The sequence below is a fragment of the Anolis sagrei genome, chromosome 4 (genome assembly GCF_037176765.1).
Source record: "Anolis sagrei isolate rAnoSag1 chromosome 4, rAnoSag1.mat, whole genome shotgun sequence".
NCBI classification, from domain to species: domain Eukaryota; kingdom Metazoa; phylum Chordata; class Lepidosauria; order Squamata; family Dactyloidae; genus Anolis; species Anolis sagrei.
This window is the reverse complement of record NC_090024.1, coordinates 195,425,713-195,437,903: the sequence shown is the minus strand read 5'-3', so window position 1 is coordinate 195,437,903 and position 12,191 is coordinate 195,425,713. Positions and strand designations below refer to the sequence as shown.

Below are 12,191 nucleotides of genomic sequence, written 5' to 3'. Positions count from 1 at the left end.
GGGATGAGAACTCTAGTGTGGCTTCCTGTAGCATATGCATCTACATCAACAGCTGTGGCAAAAAAATGGCTGGAATGACCGAGGTGAGAAGAATGGAGAAAGCAAAACCATTTGACTATGATTAAAGCCAAGTCAATTGTCATGGAAAAACTTGTGTACAGGTATTGCCTACATTATGGGTAATAACATACCATCTCAGATACTTCAGCTCACAATTTTTTTCTAACTTTCAAAAGATGGCCAATATATTTCATCACTTTACTATCACAAACAACTCTGTCTCCCCTTTTTTGGCTTGTAAATGTTCAGAGTAAAGGCAGTAAGGCCCCTTGAACTGTCAAGCGATTATGTAAAAAGAACTAAATTGGGTTCAACAATCACAATGAAGCAATGCAATAATTTGAATAAAATATTGCAGGCTAAATTAATTCTAAGAACTGCCAAGCTAGTTATATGACCATAAGAGACAAAGTCTCCAGTATATAGATTTCTATTGGAAATAAAGAATTCATACTCTAGAATTTGCTTGAAAACTTTTGAGTAAAGCATTCATTTTTAACATATATTAATATGATTGCGGTGGGCAAAACAAATAGAATTATGACAAGACTGAATTTGGAATGAAAATAACATAAGACAGATGCCAAATGATGCAAAGAAAGCAAGCAGAAGACCTAGCACCAGCATTTCCATAAAATCGAATAGCATTTCATTACATTTGTGTATACTGTTCGTCAACACCTGGCATTTAGATATTAGCCAGGAGCAAATAAAATGTGCAACATTAGTAAAATGAGTTATTTTCGTGTTCTTTGGAAAATGAGTCCCATAATCCTCGTATTACAAATTGCTCTGAAACCTGAGGGGATTTCAAAAGTAAACTGTAATACTATACAGAATGCTACTGTAATACTATATAGAAAAGGCAGGCATATTCATCATATATATTTAATTCACATATAATCCAGCACAAAGCAATGTTTTAAGATGAATATATTACACAATTCTGGAATGAATTGTCCATGAAATGGTTATCTTATCCAAAGTAAGATATTGTATTAGTACCTAATTTATTTAAAGTGCAATTCAGTGAGTTGTAGATTAGTGAAATTGTAGGACTTATTTTGCTAACATCAGAGAAGGTAAAATAAAATGGGGCACTATTCCAGAAAGATACTTAAACCCACTTTTCATAAATTGAGATGTGTCACTTTGCCTTAGGATTCTTCGAGGAGTATTATTATGATGTTTATTATGTTTATTTATACCCTGTTTTTTCTCTCCATCAGGAGACTCAGTGGCTGTTTCTGACTATATTATTATATTTTATTTTCAGCTTAGTTTTGCTCAAAAAGTTCCTATTTTCGGTTCCATGATACAAAAAGGTATTGGGCAAACAAGATATGCAGGCACCATTAATGTATGTTTGAAAACAACACTTGTTCCTCCTTAAGCCTTTACAATCATGCCATGCTTTTGCTTAGCAATTACAGTGACCCAACAGCTTTGCTGCAAACAGTGTAAACACCTTTTCCTACAGAAACATGCTTGTGGATTGAGGAAGCTAACTATTCCCATTTCCCAGAAAGCCAAGTAACAAACCACAAGCAGGACACACCCTCGAGTCTCCTGCAGAGCCCTGCCGCTCTGTCGCCACCCCAGCCCACTGTTCAAAATGCTAAACATCTGCAGTTGGAATTCAGCAAAGTACTAAAAATTCCATTCAACCACACCAAGCGCTAAAGGCTCTGGAGTCTGCAGCTTTGAAAACCCAATTCCAAATATTTGGCTGCAGTAAGATGTAACCTCTATCCCAGTGTGATTTGCTGATTCAGAGCAGATCAGCAAAATCAGCCTGTACTTTGTGTTACATGATTAATAACCCTTGCTCTCGGCTAGGCTCAAGAGCTCTCTACAGGCACCGTTTTTTACAGGAAGTGGAAGGAAGGACTCCCGGTACTGCAGCAATCCTTGTCGACCAGGAAAAATCCAAAAGAAGCCTGGCATTTTGAGCAGCAGCCTCAAAGAAAACACTTGCCAGGCTACATTTCTAAAATAGAAGCAATTTTGTCACAGTTGCTAAGCAGACAGATTTGATCAGCACCAAATGTATCCCATTCAGATGTGCAAAAAAGAAATGTCCCAAGCTACACAGGAACCTAATGAGCACATTTCTTCTTCCTCCTCCTCAAACTGGATCTTAAGCAATAAGAAATAATGTTTCACAGGCTAAGGGCAAGATCTGACCATGGCCGACAGGGAGCTCTGGCGTGGGCCGGTCCATGAGGTCACGAAGAGGAGTCGGAAGCGACTAAATGAATAAACAACAAAAGGCTGCCTGATGTGGTGGGTGAAGTCTGACAACTCTTCTCCCCATGTGCCAGGAACTGGTACTACATTTGTGTCCATCAGCTACAACTGTTTCTTTCCTTCCTAAAAGCTTTCTGCAGAATGGCAGAGCCCACCACTTTTACCAGAACAGACACAAACATAATAAGCAAGCGTTGGTCAGCATATTAGACAAGTGTATGAACTATGAATAAGAGCACTGAGCCAGAAGATCCTGTTTTGTCCCAAGCTCTAAATTCACCAGTTGGCCTCAACAGCCATCTGAGAAAGGGTCTGGGCAAGGTATACACACATAACTGGCTACATGCTAAAAGATGACAGCATACGTGACACACATTTTTATATATTTTTATATATATACTCTCAAGGGGAGAGTGGGCGTGGCTACCACCTAAAAGTGTCTAATAAGTTTTCTAGAAGATTCCGAACTGTCTGCGCAGGCGCAGGAAATACCATATGTGCGAATTCACAGTTGACCACGAAGGGAAATATGGTTGATGCTTTTTGACCTGGTACTGTGTGACCTCATCTCTTCTGGACTGACACTCACAGTTTCATTTACCCATGTCTGACAAAAATGTCCTCTATTTCCTAGGTCTTCTGATGTGACTCTATGGTCTGCCTCCACCAAAAGTCTTTTGCTCAATAGGATTTGCTATTACTTGCAACTATTACATGGAAACCAGAAAAATAATATATTGTGTGTAGGTTTTTACATAATGAGCAAGTATGGTGTAGTGGTGTGCATGTTGGAACTCTAGGGACCAGGGTCCCAATCCTTTTATAGTGATAGAAACCCACCAGATGACCATAGGTAAGTCACATTGTCTTAGCCTAAGAGGAGAGCAATGGCAACAACAACTATCAAAAGTGATAAGGAAGCGGTGGCATTCTGGACCCTCTTCAAAACTATAAATAGGTGGGTGACAAATCTAGATTAAAACCTGTTCATCTTTTTAATTAATTAAGTAAAAAGGTAAAGGTTTCCCCTTGACATTAAGTCTAGTCATGTCTGACTCTGGGGGGTGGTACTCATCTCCATTTCTAAGCCGAAGAGCCAGCCTTGTCTATAGACACCTCCTAAGACATGTGGCCTGCATGACTGCATGGAACCCCATTACCTTCCCACAGAAGGGGCACCTACTGATCAACTGATATTTGCATGTCTTGAACTGCTAGGTTAGCAGGAGCTGGGCTAACAGTGGGAGCTCACCCTGCTCCCTGGATTCGAACTGCTGACCTTTCAGTCAGGAAGTTCAGCAGCTCAGTGGTTTAACCCGCTACATCACTAGGGGAGGCCATATGAATTAAGTAAATAAATAAAATCTTACAAATTTAATATCTGAGATATATAAATGCCAAAAATTGATTATTTCATTGGCAGGATACTATTTGAGTCCACCCCCCAAAAGGAACTGTACGTATGACTGTATACATATGTATATCACATTCTAAGTCCACTTTTAGAAACTGATTTGCATCTCAGTAAACTCTAACATTTCACCCTAGGAACTAGGTACAAGATGGTTTTAGCTAATACTATGGGTTGGGTTTTAATAAATATCTATACTTCAGTATTTTTAGAATTATGAACCTGTTACTACTCAAGTCTTCTAAGTAACATAATCTAAGTGATATACAAGGATCTACTATAAATCATAGTTGAGAGATAAATTTATTGCAAGACAAATGTTATGTGTAGCACATTTCCATATGTTGAATGAACAGGACTACTTGTGAACAATCCGCTTGCAGCCAAAGCTGATCTCAGCCATGCAGTTATTGCAGAATGCACGGTCCCAATGACGCATCCTGAAATACATAACTATTCATAGCTAACATGGAAGTAATCAAATAACAGGAGGAAAGCCAACAGAGATGCATCCAGAGAATAGAAACTGAGCAAAAATGAAATATGCAGTCTGTAACTGTCTAGTAAATACACACTGTTTCAGCACAGACTAGTCATTCATCACATCCATTGCTTGAGTGTTGCTATTGCAGAAGGCAAGAGAGAGTCAAACTTTTTTTTCTTTTCTGAAAAAGGGCCAAGAAAGCATCATGATTTACCGTGTAGAGCTCATTCAAGACCTTCATCAAATCTTCCTGGAGCTGCTGCCCAACTTCTTTGCTCTGCAACACAAAAGAAACACATACAAAAAAAGTCAATTGAAAGGAAACAAAACATTGGATAGTCCATGTAGGCATGATGCAATACTCACAAATACCATAGGCACACAAATGGCCATTATTCAAGCTACCAAATCTAATAAACACTGAGTTCCAATTATGCTCAAATTAAACAAACAGTTTTAATAAAATGAAATGAGCTGAGCACAGAGCCAGCCAAATGCTTACAGTGTCTGGTCAAAGTAAGCACTCAGCTGTGGAGAGGAAATTCTAGTTGCTATCATAAGCAGTTCGTGGTTATACTTGCTTCCACAGCTGTTTTCTGAACGCTAGGTCAAAATAATGTTTAAAAAGAAGAAGTAAAAAAAAATGGAACTATGGAAACAGTGTAGCTCAGGAAACATGATAACTTTTACAATAATCAGACTTCAGATCTTGTCTCAAAGGAAAATCTTGTGTCTCTGTGACACTATAAAGACATTTCAGCAGATAGCAGCATCCCACACACCAATGGGAGTGTTACAGTGCAGAACTTGGAGCATACAAATCCAGTCACCCCATGTTAGTTTGATGCAGGCGTTGGTCAACACTAGGCCCAAAAGAACACAAAAATGTAAAATATATTATATGCAAACATTTTGGAAATATCATTATTCCTCCTCTCCTCCCATAATCCCTTAGTCAAACAGTCAAAAAAATACACTTTGCAATATCTGTTTCAAGTACCATATTATTTGTTTTGGATAGAGGGAATTGAAGACATTGAGTGCCCTGAAATCACTGATAACAGCTATTATCAGAGGAAATGTGCAGCCAGATAAGGAATTCCCACATGCACAATCTGGTTCATGGTGCAAGACAGTATGTTTTCTTCTTATTGAGCTTCATATACCCTTGTTGAAATGAGTGGGTTCGCATACCACGAGGGGTTGGTTAGCAATAAAAATTGGTGGTTATTGTAGCAACGGTACAGAAGGTGTGTTAAAAGCATTCATATGTTGAAAGACTGCCAGAATTAAAATATATATATATCTTGATGGAAGGATAGCAAGAAGGTAGCTATTCTAGGAAAGGAATTCTAGAATTGGGGACACCACAAACAAGACAAGTGTCTCACAATCCAACCAGATGTGTCCACAATTTAGTGAAGGGCATCTTTGGGGAACTTAGGGCCCAGACCAGAGGCTAGTGGAGCTATTGCAAAAAAGGAAGCTGTGTGCTCCCTAGAAACAATTCTATCTGTACCAACTGAAGTTTCTAAACACTCTTCAAAGGCATCCCCACACAAAACATATTATACGGTGTGCAACTAAGCTTGTTTCACCAAGGTTAGGTGTGACATCTCTAGGAACAGACTGGATTGAAAGTCATATCCAGAAGGATCCTTATGCTGTAAACCTGCATCTTCAGAGGAAGTACAGTGTCATACAGCAAAGGATGAATTCCTCTATGATCACCTGCCTTTTGACTGACTAGGAATACTACTGTCTTATTCGGATTAAGATTAAATTTGTACCAGTTTAGAACTGAAAAATCTTCCTTGGAATTTGGTGTAAGAGCTGGGTATCATCACAAACTGGTGGATTTCAACCCCAAACTATGGGGGACTCCACAGATCAACAGTCAACAAACTGAACAAGAATCCCCTACCCTTATCCTCTGATCTCAAACCTTGAGGAAAGAATGGCTCCACTGTAACACAGTACTCCAAAGTCCCATCCCAAGATCCAAAAGGATACCGTAATTGATAGTAGTGAAAGTTGCTGAGAGATCAGAAAAACCAATAGTCATGACCAACATACCTCATGGCCAATTATTGGCAAATACCACTCACCAAGGCAATCAAACCAGCCCCTATCTCATAACCAGGCTTAAAAGTAGACTGAAATGGATCTAGATTAAGTCCAGGAGTTCTTCAAACTGGGATTTACAAAATCAGCAAAGTCTTTATGAAATTTGACTGAGGTCCAACAGAATCCCTTATATTAGATTCTCCAAACCTGCTCGTTATTGAACCATTATGCACTTTTAGCTTTAAATATGCCAAAGAATGGGTGGAAAGAATTTCAATACAGGAGTAGGGAGGGATAGTGATCACATTGTCTATTTATCTATATATATAAATTTGTTAGGGGCATCCAACGGAGAAACAAAACTCAAAAAAAACCCAACGAAACTTAACCAAAATTCCCATGCCCATAACACAACCCATAAGGTACAAACATATCTACTCAAAATGAAAAACAACACAACAACACACTCACAAAACGGCAAAACAACAAAACTCAAAAATCCCCCAACAAAACTTAACCAAAATCCCCGTGCCCATAACACAACCCACAAGGTACAAACATATCTTCTCAAAATGAAAAAAAACACAACAACACACTCACAAAACGGCAAAACAACAAAACTCAAAAAACCCCAACGAAACTTAACCAAAATTCCCATGCTCATAACACAACCCATAAGGTACAAACATATCTACTCAAAATGAAAAACAACACACTCACAAAATGGCAAAACAACAAAACTCAAAAAAACCCCAACTAAACTTAACCAAAATTCCCATGCCCATAACACAACCCACAAGGTACAAACATATCTACTCAAAATGAAAAACAACACAACAACACACTCACAAAATGGCAAAACAACTGAGCATGCGCATTGGCGCCCAGCCGCAAGTTCCCTGGCGCGCGCACATGGCCTTCCAGCCAACGTTCCCTCTGCGGAAACCATGCCCACTCCAAGTCCCGCCGCGCTGCTTCCCGCACACACACACCCCCTGCCGCACACACACACGCAACCCCACGCTCCATCACTCCCCCCGCCGCCGCACACACACACGCAATCCCACTCCCCCCGCCGCCACACACACACACACAACCCCACGCTCCATCACTCCCCCCACCGCCACACACACATGCAACCCCACTCCCCCCGCCGCCGCACACACACGCAACCCCACACTCCATCACTCCCCCCCGCCGCACACACACACGCAACCCCACTCCCCCCGCCGCCGCACACACACACGCAACCCCACGCTCCATCACTCCCCCCGCCGCCGTACACACACACGCAACCCCACGCTCCATCACTCCCTTGCCCCAATCTTACCTCCTTTTACTTCACGCCACCTCCAAACCCCACCCCGCCCCTTCCCGCCCTGTCAAAATCTAGGAAAGACAGGAAGGAAGGAAAGAAGGAAGAAAGAGAAAGGGAGGTAAAGAAAAAGGGGGAAGGAAGGAAAGTTAGAGGAAGAAGAAAAGGAAAGAAAAGGAAAGATGGAAGGAAAGAAAAGAGAGACAGCAGAAGAGAAAGAAAAAGGGGGAAGGAAGGAAAGAGATAGAGAAAGAAGAGGAGAAGGAAAGATGGGAAGGAAGGAAGGAAGGAAGGAAGGAAGGAAGGAAGGAAGGAAGGAAGGAAGGAGGGAGGGAGGGAGGGAGGGAAAGAAGGAGAGAAAGAGGGAAGATTGGCCACAGCAACACGTGGCCAATTTCTATTATTATTATTATGCTATTGTTCCTATGAGACCCTTTTAGGGGGAATGGGAGAGGTGTCAGGTCCCGGAGGCAATGCATTGCATTATTGTTATTGTTATGATGGTGGTGAAATAAAAGGAAATAAAAATTGAAAGAAGGAAGCCAACAGGGAGGGAAGAAAGGCAAAGGAAGAAAGGGGGAGGGAATGAAGGAAAGAGAGAAGGATGAAACCAAGTAGTGAAAGAAGGAAAGAAAGAAAGTGGTAGAGAAGGAAGAAAGGAGAGAAAGGGGGAGGAAAAGGGGGAAGGAATAGGTAGGGACCTCTCTTTCATAATAGTCCAGATATCTACCTCAACTTTGATAAGTTTTACTATAGGCCACAGCAACGCGTGGCAAGGCACAGCTAGTTTTATATAAATTATCTTATATACCCTCTGTAGTAAATTGTGGCCTTTCTTCAGACCATCAGGTAATCAAGAATATTAGTTTCAAAATTTGCTTAATATGATTATCGCATTTCAGAAAGCAAAGTTTTACTCTGTCACAACATGTACAGACTGTGTTTTGAACGGTTTATAAGACCTGCTCAATCTTATTTTAGAATCCTATCCCAGTGCCAAAAAAGAACACAAAAGAAACCCCACCCAATGTACTTTATATCCACACACAGTCATGCCTCTCAGGACACAGAGATGAGATTATCATCAGTTGACAATACTATCAAAACTATTTTTAACAGCAAAAAATAATAATATATGGTCGTAGTGGTACTCCATAGTGAGCAACACTCATATTTCTAAAATGTCCACTTAAAACTGAAGGCAGTATGATTTTTAATCATACTAATTTAGTATTATTTATGTTTATTTATATCCTGCTTTTTCTCTCCATACGGAGAATCAAAGTGACTCACAATTAAAAGCATTACAATACAACTTAAAATATACAATATACAAATATTAAAACAGTATTAAACATCATTAATATTAACACATATCATGTTAAATCCATAAAAGCATATAAAATCACAGCATCCCCTGACATGATCCTAAAAACCTTCTTCCTTAAATTACTGTTTGAATAAAAAGGGTTTAGCCTGCTGCTGGGAGGACAGCATGGAAGGGGCCATTCTGGCTTCCTTTGGCAGGAAGTTCCAGAGTTGAGGGGCAGCCACCAAGAAGGACCGCTTTCTCGTTCCCACCAACAGAGCTTGAGATGTAGGCGGAACTTAGAGAAGCGCCTCTCCTGAGGATCTCAGGGCCTGAGTAGGTTCATACAAAGGTCACCAAATAGTGTGGTCCTGAAGCTTCCAGGGCTTTAAAGGTCATAACTAGCACCTTGAATTGTGCCCAGAAACAGACTGGCGGCCAGTGGAGTTGCTGCAACAGAGGGGGCTGCCTACTCCCTGTAGTCAGCCGCAGTGAACAACCTTTCAATTTTTTAGTATTTTTTAAGAATAGTAGAGCAAAGGTATTAATCATTAACAGACATTTCAGAAAGAATGCCTGATAGAAGTTGATTTAGAAATTCCCCTTCAGAAAGGGTTAAATGCCCACAGGAGAAAGAAAACTAAACTGCTGATCCCACCCTTGACATTCCAGGTACAATGACCCTCAATATCCCCAATTAAACATGGATTCCTGCAAAGAAGCGTCTGCTCATTTCTTTGGATAGACATATAAACAAAAGTTCCATGTAACTACGGAGTTGATAATATGGAAAGCTTCCATATCACTGAAAATGATGATTCATTACAAATGTCTGTGAAGAAATATAGTTCCATTCACCCTTTACATATACAGCCTTACAAATGAGGATAATTTCTGAGTAAAACCTATGTGTGTAGCTCATTTGATTTATCTGTCCTTTGGTGTGTGCACTCTGCCTTAAAATGCCGGATGCCTTGGCAACCTATAGCAACTGGCATGTTTATCCTCTAGAAAGAATTGCAGTAGGTGTGAGTGTGCATATGTCTCTATCACACACACAGAGGCAAGCATGCACATAGCATTGCTACTGTTAGACAACGCATTTGTCTTTCTTCTTTCCAGGCACAGCTGTTGACTGCTCTCAAACACCATTTTCACTTTCAAAACAATGGTGGCAAGGAACAAGAAATGGCTATTTATATTTACTAAACAACAGCATTTAATACTTGTCCTGTTATGCAACCACAGGGCTCTACAGCATGGTCTTGGAAAACAATGGAGCTGATAAAACAGCAATTAAATCTGGAAAGATGTTTCCTTTCTTCCTGATACTCATTCTGAGAAGGGGTGTATCCTATAGCATCTCAGTTTACTTGAACAAACTGCTGAAATTATTATGTTGGACTGCTATAAGTCCTGGCTCCTTATGCAGACTGGCATTGTGTTTAATAAGCAATGTGAAACTCTGCATCATTTAAGTGAAAGAGGTCTTTGGAAATCCAAAGCATTTCTGACACAGAGACACAGTTAACAATCATTGTTTTGTAACACTCACCCAAGTTTACTACTCTGTGTAAAATGAATTGGAACAGTGGCTCTCTGATCTACCGAATGCCCTACATAACACTCTTTAAAAATATAATTAACTGACTTAAAGCATGACAGAGAAAGAAACTGACCATGTCAGGGAAAAAATTCTCTGAGTGATAACCTGACCAGGACAAAGGGACAATTATTTATTGCATGAAACCTGGTAAGACTCTCACCCCTCTTCCTGCTGCCTCAAACAGAAGCTGACTCTTTCCTACAATACAATAATGGAAAAGTAATTTGGGGGTGGGAGCCAGGAGGCAAAAGGGAATGAAAGCAGAATAAGAGAACTTCACTGTAAGAAAGCACAACGCATATCTGTAATCTTTCATTTTGAGAGGAATTCCCCCAGCAGCTCAGTAGGAAACTGTCTAAACAGGAAAGAGACCTTGGAGTTCTGGCGGAAAGCTCAATGAAAATGTCAAATCAATGTACAGCAGCTCTGGAAAAGGCAGCTTCCATCCTAGGGATTATTAGGAAAAGGAGTGCCAAATACTGCATGGCAGGGGGTTGAACTGGATGCCCCATGTGGTCTCTTCCAACTCTATGATTTCATGACTGCAATGTTTTCATAATCTACACTGCAACCTCATTTGGAATAAGGTATAGACTAGAGTTTTAATAGACTCAACTCAGTGTTTGAAAGCTGAAAAAATGAAGAATCAAGCAAACCATAATGATCGAAAGGGATGATACATCTTCACTTAGAGATGGCAGATTGAAAACTAGAGCTAGATCAAAAATGTGAAAAAAATTTTTTTTTAAAAGTCATACAACCAGGAAACAAGTAATGCTTGCTGAAACTCCTGCTTTTACGAAATCTTTGAACATATAGCCATCTCTTTATGCTAACATGTGTTAACAGAGGGTTGTTATAATTTTATGTGACTTGTTTTATACTTTTGTCCCATTTTTACTGGTTGTGTATTATATGTGCACCCTGGAGTGCTCAAATCCTTTGGGGAGATGGTGGTGGGATATAAATATATTATTATTATTATTATTATTATTATTATTATTATTATTATCTCAGTTATTAGGGAAACACTATCTTAACACTAAGCAGTGGTTCTCAACCTGTGGGTCCCCAGGTGTCTTGGCCTACAATTCTAAGAAATCCCAGTCAGTTTACCAGCTGTTAGGATTTCTGAGAGTTGAAGGTCAAAACATCTGGGGACCCACAGATTGAGAACCACTGCTCTAAGGAAAGGGTAATGAATTTGGCACTTCTTCGTTTACGTACAAACATGTTTAAAGGGAAGGAGAAATTGGACGGGTTTGTACAGTTTATAGATTTGTTTATGGTGTGGGGAAATTGAGAAAGACATTGTTTCTTTGCCAATAATACTGAAAATTGAGACCTATGAAGTTGACTGGCAAGACAAAAAAGGAGAAAAGTCTACTTCAGAAACAAAGAACAGAAAAAAAGAACGCCTTACACATTCCAGTTAATTTATGGAATTTGCTACCAAATCCATCAGCGATAGATGGATTTAATAAGAAAAACTCACAGGTCTATCCACACCCATAATGGCTATATGCAACTGTCCTAATTTATCTGGCCTTTGGTGTGTGCACTCTGCCTTAAAATGCCGGATGCCTTGGCAACCTATAGCAACTGGCAAGTTTATCCTCTAGAAAGAATTGCAGTAGGTGTGAGTGTGCATATGTCTCTATCACAAAGGTGATATATATACTGAGTACC

General features: G+C 39.9%; 1 protein-coding gene across 6 annotated transcripts in view; it reads right to left on the bottom strand.

Moving 5' to 3' along the window:
* Positions 1-12,191, bottom strand: part of SRGAP2 (SLIT-ROBO Rho GTPase activating protein 2) — a 236,183-nt gene that overhangs the window by 85,117 nt on the left and 138,875 nt on the right. For all 6 annotated transcript variants that reach the window (XM_067468057.1, XM_067468059.1, XM_067468060.1 and 3 more), the window contains one exon: positions 4,420-4,482. In XM_067468057.1, the coding sequence (XP_067324158.1) occupies positions 4,420-4,482 (63 nt within the window). The remainder of the gene's footprint in view (positions 1-4,419; positions 4,483-12,191) is intronic.